Raw genomic sequence first — 22,404 nt, forward strand, 5'->3', positions numbered from 1 at the left:
TCCTCACCTTGACCTTTTGAGGAAGTTTTAAAATAAGATCCCTGTTTTGTAAAATGAATCTGAGATTCAGAGAGTAAAAGCAATCTGCCCAACATCAAACAATTGGTGTTGTCTGGGATTTTTTAAGCTGTATTTCTTGTTTGGGAAAGTGGTTCCTGTATTAAAACACACAATTTGGTAAAAGCCATAGATTTGAACTGCAATATTATTAGTCTAATCATTGGTTTTCTTTCTTTTTTATAATAGGCTACTGAATTCAATGAATGGAAGAATGTTTTATTTATCATACAGTTTCTTCTTTCCTGTTTTTTGGGGTAAGAAACCATGCATAATTAGAAGCTTGATCTATGATATCTCTTGACAAATCGAGTCAAAATATACATTCCATCTGCCCTGTCAGAATCCCTCTGTCTGTGCTTCTCCAGATTTCTCTGGAAAGGACCCCTGCAGCAGAGGAATAGGACTCAGGGTCCCTGGGAACACCACCTAAAAGACCAGGAGCAAGCAGGAATCAGTTTTATTTTTGAAAGTCATCTAATGTCACATTCTACTCCAAAATATGATGTTGCCTATTGATTTCTGAAAGTCTGAATGACATCAGTTGATGTATCAAATTTAGTACTGTTTGTCGTCTTGGGCATGATGTCCCAAGTTTTTCAAGATTTTCTACCTCACCTAAATATGTGGAAATGATGACCATTTACTCTAGTGCTGTACCTGCTATATTCAGGGAAATTTCTGAGGTGAGATGTCCAGGCCATTATATTGTCCAATAATTTTAGGCTTTTGTTCTTAAAATTTTCCTTATTTCTGTCTTCCTTTTGAAAAGCCATGTAGCTTTTTTTTTTTTTTCCAAAAGCTTGAAAATTCCTTTTCATGAACAGATAATACACACAACCTAGTAAATAATCCAAGAGTTGCAACAGAATGCCCGGGCAACATAAGCCCCCCTTCTTCCCTGCCCTCTAGCACTGTGGTTCGCCTCTCCAGAGGTCACCACTGCTCAGTCTTTGGAGTATCGTCCCTGAGCTAGGCTTCCTGCATATACAATACCTGTGTCTTATCCCATATGGAAAGGTGCTTTGAATGACTATCTCAGGAAATTACTCATCAAAATATTTTTCCTATGAAGAAAGATGAGTTTCCCCTTATTTTTTTTTACTTCCAATACTATAATTTTCATTACATTTATTTATTTGTTTGTTTATTTTTAAGATTTTATTTGTTTACTCATGAGAGACACACAGAGAGAGAGGCAGAGACACAGGCAGAGTGGGAAACAGGCTCCATGTAGGGGGCCTGACATGGGACTTGATCCCGGGTCTCCAGGATCACACCCTGGGCTGAAGGCAGCGCTAAACCAGGCAGTGCTAAACCGTTGAGCCACCCATGCTGCCCTTTTCATTACATTTAAGTGAACTAAGAGCAACTCACAATCTCTTTGATCAACGCTTAAAAATTCTCAAACTTAATTTTAATTGCAGTGATTAGTCACATAAAATAAAAACATTTATGTATGTCTTCCATTTCACTAATTCTCTCCTTAGCTGTGTCTGATTTAATGTTTAGCCTGGTGATGGAGTCTTTTAAAAAAAAAACTTTTTTAAAGATTTTATTTATTTATTTATTTATTTATTAATGAGAGACACACAGAGAAGCAGAGACAAAGGCAGAGGGAGAAGCAGGCTTTATGCAGCAAGCCCGAGGTGGGACTCAATCCCAGGACTCCAGAATCATGCCCTGAGCAAAAGGCAGATGCTCAACCACTGAACCACCCAGGCATCCCTGATTTTTTTTTTTTTTTTAAGAGAGAGAGTACATGAGTGGTGGGTGGGGGGTGGGCACAGAAGCAGAGGGAGAGATAAAATCTTAAGCTCAGCATGGAGCCTGATGTGGGACTTGATCTCACTACCACAAGATCATTACCTGAACCAAAATCAAGAGTCAGTCAACTGACTGACCTACTCAGGACTTTTTGATTTCAATAATTTTATATTTTGTTTGTAAAAGTTTCACAGTTGTTTTTTTTTTTTCCTCCAAACTTACTGTTCATTCCTAGTATTCTCTCATTGGTGATCTTTGTGATTGTTTTAACTTTCATTTCTTTAAATGTTATACACATAGCTATTCTGTATCTAATGATTTCAATATATGCAGTGTTTAAGAGTCTAAATATGTATGTAGAATGCGACTGCCAAACTGTGTGTGGTTGGTGACTTGTGATTGTGAGCATATTGCTTCAGTCTTAATATTGTGGGCTGATTACCAATTTTCAAATTAAAAATTTGAGAAACTTTCCTGTAGAGAAAAATTGCTTTTGCTCCAGCTGGTATCCAGGTATTGCCCCTGACCTGCACCACTCCAGGCATTTTCGAGGGTCTGGGCTCAGTGGGCTAAAGTGTAACTCCCAATTTGGAATTTGGCTCAAGGTTCAGTTCTTTCTTTCTTTCTTTCTTTTCTTTCTTTTCTTTCTTTTCTTTCTTTCTTCTTCAGTGCTGCTCTGCTAAGGTCTCTGCCCTGAGGCCCCACTCCTGTTCCATTCTAACTCTGCTGCTCTGACTCCTGCCTGGTCCTAATTCTTTATCACTGCATCCAGTTCCTCCTTTTTTAAAGGAGGAGAGTTTGGGTGCCCTCTTGTGACCTCTTCCTTCTATTACATAGATAGTTGACCCTTGAACAACACATGTTTGAACTGTGTGGGTCCATTTATGTACAGAGTTTTTAAAAAATATATATATAGTACTGTAAGTGCATTTCCTCTTCCTTATGATTTTCTTAATAACATTTTCTTTCCTCTAGCTTTCTATAGTATAAGAATGCAGTGAATAACACACATAATATACAAAATATGTGTTAATTGACCATGTTATCAATCAGGCTTCTGGTCTACAGCAGGCTATTAGCAGTTAAGTTTTGGGGAAATCAAAAGTAATACCTTGGATTTTTGACTGTGTAGGGGGCCGGCACCCAAACTCCTGCAGTGGGTCAACTGTACTTTACCTTCAGTGGTCAAATTTTAATTCTGAAACGGCTCTGGAAGGAAGCTCCAATTTTGGCATGTTGGATTTTTCAGAATCCTTTATCAAAGTTTCTCATTCAAAGGATTGAGTCATTTATTTCTTCATTGTAAAAGAAGCCATTGTAAGCTTTTGAGCACATTTTCGGTTTTCAGAACAACTGGTACTAGGCTCATCTGTCTCTTTTCTTAGTCCCTGCTCAAGGAATGACTTGAGGCTCATATATATGCATCCCAGCCCTTGATTTCAGAGGGCTCTGATGCTCAGCTTCTCACTTTTTTCACTCTTTCAAGTTTGCATTTCAAACTTGCTTTTTCTAACCACTAAACCTCTATCCCATGTTGAAAACATAATTATAAAATTTTAATGCTTTAAAAATGCATGTTAAAAAATAAAAAAATAAAAATGCATGTTAAATGAATGGAATGGTGAAAAAAAGCAGACTTTTAATTTTCTTTTGAGTTATGATGGAAAGACTGTTTTCAGAAATGCTATTTGTAATCAGGAGTTTGTAAAGCATATGATGGAGTTTAATTATGTCAGGAAGGTAAACTGGATTGTGGGTACTAAGATAGTTTAATGCAGGCAGAAATAAAATATAGACAAATCTGAATTGACTAACTCGATTTTATAAAGCTAGCTCTGGGGTACCTGGGTGGCTCAGTCAGGTAAGTGTCTGCCTCTTGATTTTGGCTCAGGTCAGGGTCTCAAGGTTGGGAGATCTATACCCGCAGGCACAGTGCTCAGTGAGGAGTCTGCTTGAAGATGCTCTCCCTCTCCCTCTCCCTTTGCCCCTCCCTCTGCTTGCACACACACTCTCTCTAAAATAAATAAATCTTTTAATAAAATAAAATAAAAACCTAGCTCTGCAAGTCTTTTCAATCTTGCTGAAAAATTACAGGTTCTGGTTCATTCATACCAGCTGCTGGCAGTAGCCCTCAGGCCTTGGTGGTGATTAGTCTAATCTGTTTCTGCTCCAGTAGCGGACCTTTTGTTCCCAGTGAAGCAGTAATATATTCCTTAATAAAAACACAAAAGTACCAAATATTTTCTAATCCCAGGATAAAAAATATTCTATTCCTTAAAACTTCCCTGATATAGGATTCTGTGGATAGCACAGGGCAACAGAACTTCAGAGAGTGCAGATATTCCCACATTCCCAATAAACCAATCTTCATGTAAAATCAGTGCCCTGGGAAGATGGACCACATATATCCCATGACTTTGACATCCCTGGCACACCACAGAGGCCTTGGGTAGGAGTGTATTCTTACTAGAGATGAGTGAGATGAGATTACTTGAAATTCTTTGAAATCTGGAATTAGAGTCATGTGCTAGGGTATCACTGTGGTTGAGAGAAGGGAGATAAATGTGGCCTTTTATTATCTGAACATTTGTGTTAATTTATATAAATGCTCCTTCATGGAATGATAACTGTTGCAAGTTGTAAATGAGGTCATTAGAATTCATTTGAATTCTATTTGTCACAGATAGAGTGACTGTATGAGTGTGCCATACAGCCTTGGGTAGATAAGTTATTTTTCGTGTCATTTTCAGAAATAGTAAGAACCTTGGAGCAGGAATTCTGCTCCAGGGGTTTCTATGTGAGCACATCCATCTCTTGGGGACCTGTAAACCCAAACATACGGCTGGCATATGTTGTCTGAATGTATATCACATACATGTGCTATTATTTTTCAAGTGTACATAGAAGATATATGATTTAAAAGTTCAGAATGGCAAGGAGATACTGATAATTCAGCAATACTTTTAAATATCTTTGCATTTTTTTAATCCATAGATGCTAAAACCAAAACTACTGTCATGTGGAGGTGGATATTTTTAGTGTTAAAAGTGGTATGTTTTCCTTTGTACTGAATTAGCAGAGGTTCTTTTAATTTAGAACCTTGGTGTTCTTAGCCAAAGGATTATATAGGAACATACTCTCATGTAGAAATTTTTTCTTAGAAAATTGTAATACAGATTGTCCTACACTGACTACTTTGCGCCTTGTGGTTTTCCCCTTATTTTCTCTGGGGACACCTGGTGGACACACTGATAAGTGCAGCCTCTGTCTGCAGGCCCCTTAGGGACAGTGGCTGTTTCAAGCACCCCCAGGCCTCAGAGAGGGGTTCTTCCTGTGCCCAGCCCAGCTGGTGAGTTTGTGTCCTAGCTGTCCACACTCATGGTGGATAGATACTGGAATCTTATATTCAAGGTATCAGCCAATTCTGATGCAGGTGGAGGTGATTTCACTAAAAGGTAGGATGGAGAAAACATTGCATATTTGGAACCCTGGAGTTGGAATTTTTAAACAAAAATAAAAATAACATCTATGATTGCCTTGGGTTGAAGTCTGCAGGACTTCATTTAGGAGGCCTGCAGGAAACTTTTCTTTTTTCCCTAAGTTGGGGTAGACCCCCTCCCTGTGCTCTTATCTCTAGTATGTTATTAGACTTACCTCCTCCAGGGTGGTTGCTGTGTTATGTACTCTCACTATCTGGGCAAACACAGTAGATACTCAGTAACATCACATTGAGGTTTTTTGTTTGTTTGTTTGTTTGTTTGTTTTTGTTTTTTTGTTTTGAAATTTTTAAAAATTTATTCATGAGAGACACAGGGAGAGAGGCAGAGACACAGGCAGACGAAGAAGCAGGCTCCTTGCAGGGAGCCGGACGTGGGACTTGATCTCAGGTCTCCAGGATTACACCCTTGGCCGAAGGCAGACACTCAACCGCTGGGCCACCTGGGTGCCCCACATTGAGTTTTTTTTTTTTAATCTTTTAATTTTATGCACGAATAGGATTATTTATAGTTCCTGGGGCTCTGAATTAATGTTGAATTTATTAAAATTATAAACATTAAAAACACTTAGATTTTGGGGCACCTGGGTGGCTCAGCAGTTGAGTGTCTGCCTTCGGCTTAGGGCATGATCCTGGGGTCCTGGGATCAAATCCCACATCAGGTTCCCCAGAGGGAGCCTGCTTCTCCCTCTGTCTGTGTCTCTGCCTCTCTCTCCGTGTATCTCATGAATAAATGAAATCTTAAAAAAAAACAACTTAAATTTTTTTAAGTTCAGTTTATAAATACTGTTGCTCTATAAAGCTAGTAATTTTTGTATTACCATAAGAACATTTACTTTCATTATTTGATTAATGGCTTCTTAACTCAAGTTTAGTTGATTAAAATCTCCTGAACAATTTACTATAAGTTGGTCTTGTTTACTACTCAGTGAATTAAAAAAAACATTAAACATTTTAAACACCACTTACAAATACGATTCACCTGATATTTCTCCAGCTAGTCCAAGCCCTAATGCAGCCCTGCAGTTTATGAGCCAGGTTGCTTTACATACCTAAGCAACTCTTCAAAATCTAGTAAACCAAACTTAGAAATGTGATGTCACCTTCTTTTTAAACATCAACTGTGTTCGGACTGACTCAGATTATTTTACTTCTTGCAACTGAAAATTGCAAATCTAATCCCAATTGCACATTTCAGTTTCAAACCACAGAGGTCAAGACGTTGGGTCCTCAAACTTGTCAAATTGCTGTAATTACCTTAATAACAGACACATGTTATTCTGAAGATTACAGAATTTAAGTTTGTAATTGAGTTTATTCCCTAACATAAAAGCTTGGTGTACTTTATCTCTAAGATTTTTTTCTTTACCATCCCTGGTAAGAAACATACTCAGGCCGAAAGCGTTTATTGATTTGTGATCCAGATTCTGTTACTAGTAGGGATTCTGACCTGGACCAGGGGCACTAGATTTCTGCAGGAAGAGGCTACCTAACACACAGGGGCTGAGCCCATTCCTTAGAGTCTGATTCCCTTTGTTCTGCCAATGGGGGATCCAGCCTTATGCTTCCTAACGGGGATTTAGCTTTAAAATCCAACACACCTAGGATCTCTCTGTATCCTTTGGGCAGATGGAATTTTGCACCCCACTTAGGTTATTTTCTTCAGTTCTTGATTGGAATGAACATATTTCTTCTGATTAGATTCTGTATTCTTCCCTGTACATATGTATTCTTTGGCTGGTGCTTGGTCCCAATTCTATAGTCATTTTCTTGACATAAGCATCAATATAGTGCTCAATGTTGAATGCCTGGTGAACTAACTTTGGTCCAAGGGCACAGGAGTATTATTGGCATGTGGAATCCATTAGTTTATTTCTTTCCTTTCCTTTTGTGTACTATTTAACAACCCTGTTTCACCCATTCCCACCCACCTTCCCTCTGATACCCATCAGTTTTTTCTCTATTGTTAATTGTTGTTGTAATTTCTCTTTCTGCTGCTTCATTTTTAGTGTATAGGAGTGCAACAGATTTCTGTACATTGATTTTGTATCCTGTAGCTTTCCTGAGTTCATTTATCAGTTCTAGCAGTTTTTTTTTTGTGGAATCTTGCTATATACAGTATAGAATAAATATAAGTAGTATAAACCTGCAAATAGTGAAAGTTTGACTTCTTCCTTATCAATTTGGATGACCTTTCTGTTGTCTGATTGCTAGGGAATCCTTTAACTCTCTTCCATCCAAAGCAATGCTTTGCTCATTTTCCCTTCTAAACACCAGTGGTTCTCAGCTGGTAGCATGTGAGAATGACCTGTAGAGCTTTGCTACTGCACGCAGCCAAGGACCCCACCTCAAACCCACTGAGGGAAAACTGTCACGCATCATTGTATGTTAAAAGTGTGCCGGGTGATTCTAATATACACAGAGGATTAAAGACCACCGTTGTGACATAGCTGTTAAAAGATTTCAGACCATTAAAAAACAATCTCCGTGTTCTTACCCTCTTTACATGGAAACATAATGGGAAATGCACAGACAGAATGAAAAGGACACTGAAGGTAGAAACTTTCGCTAATGCCCAGCTGGACCACTTTACTGTACAAAGATGGAATTATAAAGGAGATGTTTTAAGGTGTAGGTTATAAAATCTTTTCTTTTTTACTTGCTTAAAGTACTTGTGGGTGGCTCACGTGCAGATTCTTCTTCATCTGTTATTATACCTGGCACAGTAAGGCATGCATCTGGCGCTTCCTTCCTTGATCCAGGTTTCTGCTGATGTATTCCACGGTTCTGTGCAGCTATTACAATTCAGCCCTCACTACAGCGGTGGTTGGAGCCATCAAGGTAAGTGGGTGAAGACTTGGGTGTTGGGGAACTAGCTGTGAATCCAGTTGTCACGAAAGAAGCGGAGTTTGATTTTATTGTGGTTACCGAGATAATGCAAGCATGGAGGCTGGTGACATTTTCAGCTGTAGCTGGGTGATCTCTTCTTAGATCTTCTCATCCCCTAATCCATAAACAGAGGGAGGGCTCACTAATTTAAAAAGGAGAGACAAATTTTGATGTTTACTTTGGGGTTGATAGGAGGGGATGGTCTAGGCAAATGTAGTAAAAAAAGCAAAGCAGAAAAAGTCCCAAATTTCTGGACTCACCGACATATCTTATTCTATACCTTGCTTGTACAACTTGGTTTTCTGGGAGAACCTGTTGACTAAGAAAGGGAAGCCTTGTGAAGAACTGCTTTTAATCTAGATATATGCTCAGTTGTAAGGTACTAAACTCATGGGTTGCATGTAGGTATGTTTTGTGTCTGTGCACCTGATACACAGGAATGAAGAGGGGGGTGTCCTGTGTTCTATGCTACAGTTGCTTTATTTTCCTATTCACGTGGATAGAGTGAGAAAGACCACCTGCTTTAACAGTAGACTCCTTCATTGGCCACCTAGGTCCTTCTGGAATGCTCAATGCAGGGCACTGCTTGGAATTCGCTGGATGTCTCATCTGTGCAAGTTTAGGGTCCGTATGATTAAAATTCACCACCCAGTGATGGTAAAGAGATGGGATCTGGAAAGCTGATGACAACTCAACTCATATCTCTTTTCCTATGTATTAATTGTAAGGGGCATGAATGATGCAGTGTTCTGTAATTATCATGCCATGGTTCACATTCTTTATAAAGCCATATGTAATGGTTTTTTATTCATTTATTCAACATTTTGTGAACAGCTCTGTGTACAAGTCTCTGGGCAAAGTAAAATATTTAGTTTCAGATTTTACCATATGTATTTTATATATGGTAAAAATATATATTTACTATATGTATTTTCCCCCTAAACCCTTCACTTTGAAAATGACTAATCCTCTCTCTTTTTCTGCAGAATGTATCCATTGCCTACATTGGGATGTTAGTTGGTGGAGACTACATTTTCTCTGTGTTAAACTTTGTAGGGTTAAATATTTGGTAAGTGGGATTTCTAAATGAACATCATTTTAGTAAAATGTGAATTTTAAAAAGTCTGATTCATCTATTATAAGTGAAAGAATGGGAGGTGTTTTGACATTTCTGTTTTTGAGATAATTTTACTTAAATCCCTCAATTCATCTGTTTTTATGACATTTTCCTTCATATGGATTGTGGGGACGTGTATGATGAAAATTCAAGGGGCTGAGATGTGAATTTAATCCGTGTGTCTTTCTCACAAAAAAGTCTCCTAAGTTATTTGTCTTCCTTTTGTGAAATGGGCCTTACTTATGTCCTGCTCTGTCAAAGCACCATACACTAAGGATATTGGGAGGGGTGGCTGAGATACCTTTGAAAGGCATTTTGGGATCCTAGATGTGGGATACTGTCTTAGGATAATAGTATAGTTTATTCAGCAATAAACAAATGTTTATTTTCTTTTCAAAGTCTTTTTTTAAAAGATTTTATTTATTTATTCATGAGAGACAGAGAGAGAGAAGCAGAGACACAGGCAGAGCGAGAAGCAGGCTCCATGCAGGGAGCCCGACGCAGGACTCGATCCCGGGACTCCAGGATCACACCCTGGGCTGAAGGCGGCGCTAAACTGCTGAGCCACCCAGGGATCCCCTCTCCAAAGTTTTGTATTAGATATGATCTATTCTTTTTCTGCCTCTACAGATTTCTAAATAAGAGGGGGTAATTCTCATCAAGTAATCTACAAACTAGGAGAAAAACAGAGGTCTCAATAAGCTGGCTATATCTATAAAGATGTATATTTTATGAAGATCTGGTGGTACTACCTGTGAGATTTATTTATTTTCACTTCCCCCCCCCTCCTTTCAGCATGGCAGGGGGCTTGAGATATTCCTTCTTAACTCTGAGTGGTCACTTAAAACCTAAACAACCTGTGGATGAAGAAAACATTCCTCTGGATTTGAAGAGTTAGAATGTGAGGCAGAATTGCAGACTGGCTTGCAGATTGGGGACATGGGGAGGCATTCCCCCCATGTAGGAATGTGAATCCAGATGTTCTGGTCATGGACAGCACTCACCTCCCCACCTCCACCCCGGTTAAAGAACAACAGGAACATCTGCAAAATGTGAAGAGAATCTACCTCACATGCCACTGCACAGTGAGCCATCGTCAGCCCTGAGAAACTCATCCTGGCAAAGCCTTACCATCTGAAAGCAGATCTTTCAGAGTAAACCGTTGATTAAAGGGATTGTAACCCAGGGTCTTGTGTGGGCAGAGCACTGACTGTTTGCTCACTCATTCACATCTCTGAGCTGCTGTTTGCCAGTACCACGTGTGCTTCAGAGGACGAACAAGGCCGATGGTGTGAGAGTGATTATTATCAGCACGTTGGCCTTAATTTCAAGGATCCCAGCCAAAGCAAAGTGCCAGTGAGAACATTTTTCTTCTCAGTTTAAACAGACATGTCTTTATTTTAATAAAATTAGCCAAATTAACTGCAAGTTATTTGTTAGCTCTGATTTGATCATATATACTGGTATCTTTTCCCAATCATCAAAGCAAAATAAAAAATAATTTATACGCAGCCTCATACTGTGATATTACTGTAGATAGACAGGAAGACTCTGCCTGGAGGAAGATATTCCTTTTAAGGCTCATGCTGGAAAATATTACAAAATAACTCAGTGGGGGAGAAAAACCCTCCATGTGTCCTGTTCACATTTCAGTAGCTTATATTTCTCTCCCCACCTTCCCAGGTTTGTTCAGTGGGCTTTGAAATTCAGATCACTTGGATTTTAACCAAATGTATATTCCTTCATGGACTCGTCTGGCCTCCCAGTGGTGTATGGGCAGGAGCCCTGAATGGAGGAGCGTTATTATTTTCATTAACATCAAAAAATGAGCTGGGGTGCCTGGCTGGCTCAGTCGGAGGAGCATGCAACTCTCAATCTAGGGTCATGAGTTAAAGCCCTACGTTGGGCATGGAGCCTGCTTAAAAGAAACAAAGCAATGGGCTGTCCCTGTTGGGGTTCAGGTGTCAGGTAAGGCCCCAGTCTGGGAGCCTTGAGCCCTTCTAATCCCACCTCTACCACTAACCATCCAACATCCTCACAGCTTACCTCGCCATTGGGGTCTGCATTGCTTTATTCTGTAAAAATTGAGCAGGATCTCCAAATCCCTTCTAGGTCTCACTTTCTCAGTTTCTAGAAGCTGAGTCAAATGTGTGACAGAGAGCAAGTGAAGGAATGATTGTATTGATGTGTTGTTTCAAAGTACCTTTTAAGGAAATTTAGTTTTAATTGTAAAACACACGGAACATAACATTTACTATCTGAACCATTTCTAAGTGTGTTCAGTAGTGTTAAGTACATTCTGATTGTTGTGCACGCAATCTCTACAACATTTTCGTCTTGCAAAACCGAAACTCTGCACCCTTGAAATGGTAGCTCACCACAGCCCCTGACAACTGCCATTCTACTTTCTGTCTCTGTAAACATGACTGTTCTAGATATATAAGGGGAATCGCATAGTGTTTGTCTTTTTGTGCCTGGCTTACGTTGCTTAGGGTAATGCCTTCAGGGTTCATCCTTCTTATAGCAGCTGTCAGAATTTTCTTCCTTTTGAAAAGGCTGAATAATATTCCATCATATGGATGGATATACCACATTTTGCTTATCCATTCATTGCAATGGACACTTGGCTATTTATGAATAATTCTGCTATGAGCAAGAGTGTGCAGATGTGTCTTTGAGACCCTGTTTTCAATTCCTTTGGATATTAAAATTAATTTCCTCTCTGTACAGATACTTCTGACATCAAACGTGTGGAGTTTTTACTCTTATCAAGGAATTCTCCTGTTCTCTGGACACCAACTAGGTGTCCTGCAAATTCTGCTCAATTCTAACTGCCTGGCATGAGTGCAGACCCCACAGGTGAAGGGCCCAGTCCCACAAGGCTGCCCCCACTTCTGATGCCAATCCCAAGTCCCAGGTTGTGACCTGTTCTGCTGACCAACTGGCCATGAATCAGGGGTTTGCACATACCCTCCCTCGGGTTGGATAATTTGCTGGAATGGCTCACAGAACTCAAAGAGAAGTGCTTGAATTCTATTACTGGTTACTTATAAAGAATACAGCTTGGGAACAGAAAGAAGAGATGCATAGGAAGAGGTGTGTGGAAAGGAGTGTGGAGCTTCTGTGCCCTCTCTGGGTGCACCCCAACCTCCCACACACTGATGTGTTCCCCAGCCCAGAGCTCTCCTAACCCGGGGGTGTAGGTATCCTTACCGTTTCCTATAGCAGCTGCACCATTTTACATTCGCACAAGGGTTTCAATTTCTCCATATCTTGTTTGACTTGTTATTTTCTGCATTGTGTTTTGTTTTGTTTTTGTAGTAGCCATTCTGATGGGTGTGAGGTGATTATCTCATTGGTGTTTTGATTTGTATTTCCCTAATTTTTAGTGGGGTTGGACATTGGACATTATTTATGTGCTTCTTGGCCACTCGTATGTCTTTGGAGACATGGCTATCTAATTCCTTTGCCAGCTTTGAATTGGGTTGTGTGTTTTGTTGTTGAGTTCAAGAGTTCTTCATTGGGGAATCCCTGGATGGCTCAGCGGTTTAGTGCCTGCCTTCGGCCCAGGGTGTGGTCCTGGAGACCTGGGATGGAGTCCCACATCGGGCTCCCTGCTTGGAGCCTGCTTCTCTCTCTGCCTATGTCTCTGCTTCTCTCTCTCTGTGTCTCTCCTGAATAAATAAATAAAATCTTAAAAAAAAAAAAAAAAGAGTTCTTCATTGTTTTACCTTACTTTGAAGAGGGGTTGGAGCTGCTGTAACCACCTTCTCCTGCACCATGAACATCAGTCCTGAAACCCAGAGACCAAAAGTGCTAAGATTTAAAAGATGTGAACATCCATTCCTCATTTTTTTAGTGACAAAACAAAATGGGCACATTTTTGCTTTCTTCCAACAATTTTTTTTCTGGTTTTCATTCTCTGAATTCTTAAACAAGATGATTTTCTACTTTTCTACTCTTAGTATGGTCAATCCTTTGTTTCATAGTCAACACGCCTCTTTGGGGGTCCCTATTTAAATTTTTTCTTCTGCAATCACCCTGAATGCTTTTTGGCCTTTTCTCACATGACCCTTTCTTTTTACCTGTGGAGACTTGTCCTGCTTCCATGTGTGGCCAGCAGAGGGCAGCGAAGAGCAGCCCAGTGGCATCTGCAGTTTCTTTTTGTGTATTTTTTTATTGGAGTTCGATTTGCCAACATATAGCATAACACCCAGTGCTCATCCCGTCAAGTGCCTCCCTCAGTGCCCATCTCCCAGTCACCCCATCCCACCGCCCACCTCCCCTTCCACTACCTCTTGTTTATTTCCCAGAGTTAGGAGTCTCTCATGTTCTGTCATCCACAGTTTCTATAGAGACCCAGTTCCCGCGGTGTCGCTGGTGGCATTGTGGTGGGAGCTCCAATCTGATTTTTGAATTAATATTAGTTGAAGCTATGAGTCCAGAGTTGGTACGAAAGGGATTTGTGAGCCTCAAGGAGGCTAAAGGGTAAATGTAGCCTCATGCTTCAGGTCTCCAGATTTCTTTTTTCCTTACTAAAAGGAGTTATAAAAGCCAGTCTGGATGGGACAATGAAAATTAAAATCCTCAATATTTTGCTTACTTCTGGCTATTGCACTGCAATAACAGTGACACCACCTGTTAACTTGGACTTTTTCCTGCTGTTTTAATATTTTTCCTGCATATTAAATGTATTTCAAGTATGGGGACACTGGAGGTTTGGACAGCTGAGTTTGCTTAAAGAATAGAACCTAGGTCAGAGAAAAGTTATATATTATGTATATGTACATATACACACATTTATATTTATATTTGTATATATTATCTGTGCCTTTGGGAAAATGATGAAGTTGTCTAGGTCAATAATTTCAGAGTTTTAGTCACTTATTTTGCACAATCATTTAAACTTAGTTTTCTTCTTTCTTTTCAACTTCATTATCTTTAGCTACAAAATCAGCTTAAAACCACAGGTTTGGGGGTACCTGCTGTGAGAGTACATGTTTGCCTCTGCCCCCTCCCCCCAGTTGGCTCTGGGATAACCTCCTATCATAAACCACACTCTGATGCTGGAGACCCAGGACCACATACTGTTTGCCAGGGATCAGGGGTGGGGGCAGCACCGGGCACAGAGCTTGCTTACAGCCATCCTGTGGATAGGGAGGAGCAAGGAGGAGGACCACATCACCGGGAAGAAGAACTCCTCCAGCTCCAAGCATGCTTCTTCCTGGCTCTCTTCATCCCCCTCCATAGCTGCATTCCCTCTCCAGCTAATCGGTGAATGCCATCAATCTCGGCTTCTTGCTGTAAAAGCTCTGTGACTATCTGTGAATCTGGAAATTCCAACCACTTTTCCTTTGATTTGCCCTGCTTCCTCCAACAGGCCATTCACTCAACCATTTAGGCTCTCATTGTTCCAACATTTGTGTTTTTTTCTGAGGATGATCCGTCTTCCCCTTTGCCGTCTCCCCAGGTGCCCAGGTCAGGTTGTGCTCTGCATGGAGTCTTGTTTGGATATTCCTCATTGATGGGTTTTTCATCAGAATCTTTTGAGGGTTTCTGTGAAATTTTCTCAGAAGACATGAATTCTCTTGTCTTTGTATTTGGATCTGGTTCCAACTTACATCATCTTTTCTCACCACTACTTGTTGGACTCCGGTGGCTCTTTGTTCTGAGTCAAGTTTGTATACTCTTCAAATAAGCTGCCCTAAAATCCGAAACAGCACTCCTGTGCTCCTTGAGGGCTTGTGTTCATAGCTGCTGGATGGCTTCTGAGCAGATCCTCAAGACTGTCTGAATGTCTTGGTCTATCTGATCTTCTGTGCCTATCATCCTTCCACACTCAGGCATGATGCGGTGGTAACCATTTATATAATCTGTCCTGTGTTCCAGAAGATAACTTCTCAATTTGTCAGCATGCAAAAGCTTGTGCAGGACAGAAGCACAAGGATGGTGAGCCCTGGGGGTGTGCAGTAAGTGCTAGGACAGAGCAGGTATGCAAGGCACAGAGATAGAGGCCACAGGCATTTTTCTCCCCCAGCCTACAACCCAATCCATCAAATGGAGACAGTACCTTCTTATAAGTGTTATAAGAATTACATGAGATAACATGTGGAGAGTGTTTTGCCACTGCTTGCCCCTAGCGACTGATAAAAGTTAATTACTGTTGTTAATAATAATAATATTATTGTTATCATTCTTGTTTCTAATTACAGTGGGGAGGAACTGCAAAGAGAGCTTCGCTCTACAGAGAAGGTGTATTTGGAAGAATGACTAGGAATTTATCACTTGGGGATGAGGGAAGAAGACCACTTGAACTCTAAAGTCTTGGTTACTTGGCCTTATTAATCATTGCTGTTTTCTGTGAATGGATATGTGTACTTGGGCTTACGTTTTGGGTGCTGGGACTTGGCAAGGATCAGCACCCTAGTTGACCAGCAGGTGCTCTGTGGCAGCTTTCAGGAAACCGAGGGTCCCAGCAGCTCAGAATCTCTGTTTCCTCTCTGTCATCAGACACTGAAACGTGGAAAAAGAAAACATGCCCCTAGAATGAAGTCAGAAAATCCCAATCCTATTCCTGGGGATGCTCAGGGTCAGGAAACACTTTCTGTGTGCCTTCAACTCTTACCTCCACTCCTCCCATGATGAGCTCAGGGCCTTTTCTCCATGCTGTGTGTCCGCAGCCTGGACCAGAACACCAGCATGTTAGGGGATGTGTTAGAAAGAGACTCCCTGCAGGATGTTGGGGTGCACACGAGCAGAAGCTGCATTTTTACCCAGGTGATTTGAGAAGCACCACTGCAGATGATTGGTCCAGACCACACTTTGAGTACCAGTTCTTAGCCAGGGGTTCACAGGATTTAGGGGGCTGGTGACTGGGGATAGGGAAAGAATACATCTTAATTTTCCCTGACCAAAATTTAGCATTTTTCATTTGAAAATGTAGACAAAACCGTGTAGTAGTAGCTTTATTTCTGATTTTGTTATCAGGAGAGGTTGAGATATTTTCATATCATGTGCAGTTTCTGCAGAAAAATCATTTATGTCCTGCTGGGGACTCTGAGTTACTAGACCTTCCACCAGTTCTTGATGTTAGCATTAGTTCACAAAGAAGCTTATGTGTCATACATCATATTTAGAAAATACTGTGATAGCTTTTTTGGGGGGAATCTGTTTATCTTTTTATGTATTTTATTTTAGGGATTTAAAACCATTATTTCAGGAAGGAGGCGGTAGCTGCCCCTGAACGACTGCTGTGGTCCATGGCACTGAAAAAAGGGAAGGATCTCTGTCTTAGAGGGAAAGAGAAATTTCCAGATTAATATGTTTTCTCTGGAAATTGTTCCAATGCTGGCCTTTCTACCAGTGGAGATCTGTGGCCTGAATGGGTGTGGATGTGCCCAGGAGCATTTTTTTTGCATCTGCCGCCTGGTGGGAGGGGGTCATCTTCAGCCCAGGGCCGGCTGTCTGCAGCTGCACAGCCAGAAAGAGTGGAGCAAGAGAGGGACAGACAAGGGCAGCCAGGCTCTCTGCTGCAGCCACCGCTTTGAAGGTCAGAACAGACACAGGGATCCTCAGTCGTGTCACAGTACAGAACCTTATTCTTCCAATTCTGTGACCACTTGCCTGGGGTGTAATGTTAAAGGTCTATTGATGCGAGGGTGGGACGGCAGCGTGAGGAGCTTTGCAGAACCTCTCTCCGGTGAAACACGCAAAACTGGAGAAAATGATCAAAAACAACCATTTAAGTAAGATCTCTAGAAGTTATCCTAGGGGCAGGTAGCAAAGGAAGAAATATGGATTTGAGAAAATGTAATAAACTTGGTAATGAGAGTGTGGCACTGGAGCCTTGACCCACCTCCTTATCAATGCCCTGAGCTCAGTTTGGGGAAGCTGCATCCCTGGAGGCTGAGGCCAGACCCAGGGGCTCCTGCTCCTGGCACCCAGTGGGGTTTGTGCCTGACCAGGGGGACAGGTTGCCCAGGTTTCCCATCTTCTCCCCATTGGAGAGGCCTGGCTCCCACGGAGTGTGGCAGATGGACAGGGCCTCCCTGTCTAACCCCCACCCATTGGATGGAGGCTTTCCCCAGGTGTGTTAAACCAAGAATCCTGAGTTCTCCATCACCCTCACCCCAACTTGGTTGTAGGGCGGAGCTTTGATCCCTGAAGCTGACAAGACCAGAGACTACTGCCTGGCTGGCATTCATAGCTGAGGCTCAGAGAGCGTGCCCGAAAGAGCCAATCTGTGCAGGAAAGAATTTGACCTTACAAAAACAGATGTCTGGCCTTTGCCCTTGGCTTCTAGGTAGTTCTACGCCCTTGGAATATTATGCCTGATAGAAACGTTATTATTTGCCTGGTGTCTTCAGGTCATACTGGATAGTCTTGACAGTGTGATTTAGGATGATTTAGGATGGGAAAGCCAATAATGTGGTTTAGGATGGGGACTCTGTGAGGCCCAAGGAGGCTGGAGACTGAGATCAGCTATCTGGGCCATCAATCATGTTATGTAATAGAGCCCCAATAAGACTCTGAACCCTGAGGCTTGGTTTGGCAATACTCCATGCATATTATCACACACCGATACTGGGAAAGTTAGTGTCCTGACTCCACAGAGAGAGAACAATGGAAATCCCACATTTGGTAAATTCCACTCTATGCTCTCTCTTAGAGCTTGTGGCTTTGGAATGGACTGCTATTGTGTAATTTGGGTTTTTAGGGATACTGAAAATTACTTAAGGGTGGCAGTTTCTTTTTTCAGAAACTACAGGGGATTGGGGACTTCTGTTTTGGGCAACTCTTCTAGACTGAGTTTTTCAAGCATTCCAGTCTCAAACTTGTGGTATTGGCTTGAGGAGCAGGGGGTGGATAGTGTTACCATGTGCACAGTTTTGAACCGAATGGTCATGCATATTTTATCTTGGAAACCAAATGAGGAAATTGCTGACATCTAGATGACTTGCATTTTCCAACTGTGATATTATTCTCCTGTTGGTGATTGTACAGGAAGGCAACAGTTGTGTGAGGGCAGCTTCCAGCATCAGATGGCATGGGTTTACATCCTAGCTCTGTCAATTAAAAAAAAAATTACTGGGACACCCGGGGGCTGAGTCGGTTAAGCATCTGCCTTTGGCTCAGGTCATGATCCTGGGGTCCTGGGATATCCTGGGATTGAGCCCTGGTCATGCTCCCTGCTCAGTGGGGAGTCTACTTTTCCCTCTCCTTCTGCCTCTCCCTTCTGCTCATGCTCTCACTCTCACTTTCTCTCTCTTAAATAAATAAATAAATAAATAAATAAATAAATAAATAAAATCTTTTCGAAAAACAGATTTATTGAGATATTATTTAAGTGCCACAAAATTCACCAATTGCAAGTATATAATTTAATGATATTTTTGGTAAATGTATAGAGTTGTGCAACCATCACCAAATTCAGTTTGAGAATGTATTCATCACCTCAAAAAGAGCCTTCATCCCATTTCTAGACAATTTCCAATCCACCCCCAGCCCTAGGGAACCAGTAGCCTGTTTTGTTTATAATGCATGTCAAGAAAATTTTCCAGTTATTTGAGGGTAGTACTAGGGCATGAAGGACGAATATGAGGTTTACTGCACCCTCATGAGTGCTGAGTAACAGCCTCAAATTCTGCTTGCTAATTTAATTTACATGTATGTAGTATTTTATTCACTTAATTTGCTTTTCTAATGATACAGGGAGTTAAATATTATTCCACACATCTGCATATTCATTATATTTCTGTATTTAATTCTTTATTTATGTCTTTTACCTCAAAATTTTCTTTGACCGTTGGCCTCAACATTATGTCCTGAATCTGGAGACCCCCCTTGGGCCCATAATCTGGGCCAGGCCTTAAGCATTTGCATATTTGATCCCAGTTCGTTCCAGAGGCCAGTTCTCAAACTATTTGTCTCCATACTATGTGGAGTTGCTAGATATGTATGGCAGGGAAATTTTCTCATTACTATTTATTGAGCTTTAATAATATTGTATTTATAGAGAACAGATTGGTGGTTGCCAGAGGGGTGGAGGGAATGGGTGAAATGGGCAAAGGGGGTCGAAAGGTACAAACTTACAGCTATAAAATAAATAAGTCCTGGGATGTAACATACAGCAAGGTGACTATAGTTAGCAATAATGTATTGCGTATTTGAAAGTTGCTAAGGGTGTAGGTCTTAAAACCCCTCATCATAAAAAAAAATTGTTACTATGTATGGTGATGAATTAACTAAATTAATTGTAGTGATCATTTTGGGATGTATACAAATATCAAATCATGCTGTATACCTACAACTACATAATGTTATATGTCAATTATATCTCAATAAAAAACCAAAATAAACATTTTAAAATTTTGCTGATTTAAGTACACTTATGATAGCTTTCCAGCTTATACAGTTTTTAAAAAAGATTTATTTATTTATTTATTTATTTGAGAGACAGACTGGGAGAGAGACAGCATGGTGGGGAGGAATGGAGGGAGAGGGTGAATGAGAATCCCAAGCCGATTCTCCATTGAGCGCAGAGCCCAACATGGCATTTGATCGATCTCATGACCCATGAAATCATGACCTGAGCCAAAATCATGAGTTGCAACCTTAACCAACTGAGCCACCCAGGCGCCCCCATACAGTTGTTTTTAAAATAAAAAGTATATGATAAATTTTTTTTAAAAGACTAAAAAATGTATTTAAAAGTTTTTTAAAGATTTTATTTATTTATTCATGAGCGAGAGAGAGAGAGAGAGAGAGAGAGGGAGAGAGGGGGTAGGACACAAGCAGGAGAAGCAGGCTCCATTCAGGGAGCTCGACTTGATCCCAGGTCCCCAGGATCACACCGTGGCCTGCAGGTGGCGCTAAGCCGCTGCGCCAACGGGGCTGCCCATATTTAAAAGTTTTATGCTATTTTTAATGTTGCTATAATAGTATCACTCATTTAGTTGTATTTCTTTTTTTTTTTTAAGATTTTATTTACTCATGAGAGACACACACACAGACACAGAGAGAGAGAGAGAGAGAGAGAGAGAGAGGCAGAGACACAGGCAGAGGGAGAAGCAGGCTCCATGCAGCAGCCCGACGTGGGACTTGATTCCGGGTCTCCAGGATCACGCCCTGGACCGAAGGTGGCACTAAACCGCTAAACCACCCAGGCTGCCCCATTTATTCATATTTTTTGAGTAGGGGAGATAACAGCTGATATAGACTAGAAAAAAACATTTCTGCTTTGAAAACCTTGATTTTCAAGTAGTAAAAGACAAATTTATTTAAACGTTTTTCTAAATCCATAGTCAGACATTGGCATGTAGTTTCTTAACTTATTAAAGGTGTTGAATATATAAATACATATGTATATTAAAATTTTATTTATTTATTTGAAAGAGAAAGCACAATCAAGGACAGGGAGGGGCAAAAGGCAAGGGAGAGAGAAGGAATTTTTTTTTTAAGATTTTATTTATTTATTCATGAGAGACACACAGAGAGAGGCAGAGACACAGGCAGAGGGAGAAGCAGGCTCCGCCACAAGGAGCCGGATGGGGAACTTGATCTGGGGTACCAGGATCAGGACCTGAGCTGAAGGCAGATGCTCAACCGCTGAGCCACCCAGGTGTCCCAAAAGAAGGAATTCTATTTATTTATTTATTTATTTATTTATTTATTTATTTATTTATTTTCAAAGAAAGGAATTCTTAAGTAGACTCCCCACGGAGCACAGAGCCCAGTGCAGGCTCCATCCCAGAACCCTGAGATCATGACAACCAAAATCAAGAGCTGGCCGCTTAACCTGCTGAGCCACCCAGGTGACTCTGAATGTATTTTGTATATTGAGAGGTAAAAGTGGGAACTTTGATCTAAAATCAAGCATACAGGGATCCCTGGGTGGCTCAGCGGTTTAGCGCCTGCCTTCCGCCCAGGGCTGATCCTGGAATCCCGGGATCGAGTCCCACATCGGGCTCCCTGCATGGAGCCTGCTTCTCTCTCTGCCTGTGTCTCTGCCTCTCTTTCTCTCTGTGTGTGTGTCTCTCATGAATAAATAAATAAAATTAAAAAAAAATAAAATCAAGCATACAAGTGAGCTGCCATTTCCATTTCTAGTAATTATGTAAGGCTTAGTTATCTACACCATTAATTGTAGGATAAAATTTGTTTGAAATTGAAGTATAATAATTTATATTCAGTAAATCACAGACTTTAAGTGTGTAGTACAAGCAGTTCTAAAAAATGGCATACTCCCAAGAAACACACACATTTATCAAAATATAGAACATCTTCATCAGCCTAGAAAAGTTCATTATGACCCTAACCAATCCTGTACTTCTACCAAGAAACCAATATTCTGATTTATTTTACTAAAGAATAGATTTGCCTGTTCTTGAACTTCTTGAACTTTGCCTGTGAAAGATCTTGAACAAGAGACACCCAGCCAATCCATGCTTGCATTCCTAGCCTGCAGGAGTCATGAGATAATAAGAAGTGTTGTAAATGGGATGCCTATGTGGCTCAGTGGTTGAGCCTCTCTGCCTTTGGCTGAGGGCGTGGCCCAGAGTCCCGGGATCCAGTCCCACATCAGGCCCTGCTTCTGCTTCTGCTTCTGCTGAGAACCTGCTTCTCTCTCTGCCTGTCTCTCTCTCTCTCTGTGTCTCTCATGAATAAATAAATAAAATCTTCAAAAAAAAAAAAAAAGGGGGAAAGAAAGCTCTCATCCCACACAGGGAAGAAGGAGGACTCTTAAAAAAAAAAAGTGTAAGGCCTGAAGTTTTGGCTTAATTTTCCTACCAAATAGAAAAATAATGCAGTACTTTTCTATGTCTTCTTTTGCTCAACAAAATGTCTGATTTTCACTCGTGTTTTGTAGGTAGAGGAAGATGTATTCTTAAAAATCTTCTAAAAGCATGAAAAGCTATCAAGACAGCAAGATATTGCAGTGTAGGAGTAAACTCCAGTCTAGAGCTTTAAAACCACATTAGCCCTACATTTGCTAAATGGGGTGACATTGAGCATCAGTTTTATGAGGACAAAAATGGACTTAGGAAGAGTCTAGTATAATAACATCTTCCATGAAGCT

The 22,404-nt window shown here is 40.8% G+C and overlaps 1 protein-coding gene and 1 pseudogene across 6 annotated transcripts in view; one reads left to right on the top strand and one right to left on the bottom strand.

The window, feature by feature from the left end:
* The window catches only part of SLC35D2 (solute carrier family 35 member D2), a 54,201-nt gene extending 35,708 nt beyond the window's left edge, over positions 1 to 18,493 (top strand). The window contains exons 9-13 of one of the 6 annotated variants that reach the window (XR_005986075.1): positions 247 to 314; positions 8,083 to 8,161; positions 8,764 to 8,833; positions 9,196 to 9,278; positions 9,762 to 10,754. Coding sequence is in view for 4 of the 6 variants with exons in the window: in XM_041744023.1 (XP_041599957.1) it covers positions 247 to 314; positions 8,083 to 8,161; positions 9,196 to 9,278; positions 10,122 to 10,224 (333 nt within the window). In the remaining 2 variants the exon portion in view is untranslated. Of the gene's footprint in view, positions 1 to 246; positions 315 to 8,082; positions 8,162 to 8,763; positions 8,834 to 9,195; positions 9,279 to 9,761; positions 10,755 to 15,538 lie in introns of those variants that run through there. The other 5 variants (XR_005986076.1, XM_041744024.1, XM_041744025.1 and 2 more) reach the window with 5 other exon arrangements.
* Positions 14,286 to 15,434, bottom strand: LOC121484667 (annotated as a pseudogene).
* Positions 18,494 to 22,404: the final 3,911 nt, after the last annotated feature.

The sequence above is a fragment of the Vulpes lagopus genome, chromosome 2 (genome assembly GCF_018345385.1).
Source record: "Vulpes lagopus strain Blue_001 chromosome 2, ASM1834538v1, whole genome shotgun sequence".
In the NCBI taxonomy this organism is placed as follows: Eukaryota; Metazoa; Chordata; class Mammalia; order Carnivora; family Canidae; genus Vulpes; species Vulpes lagopus.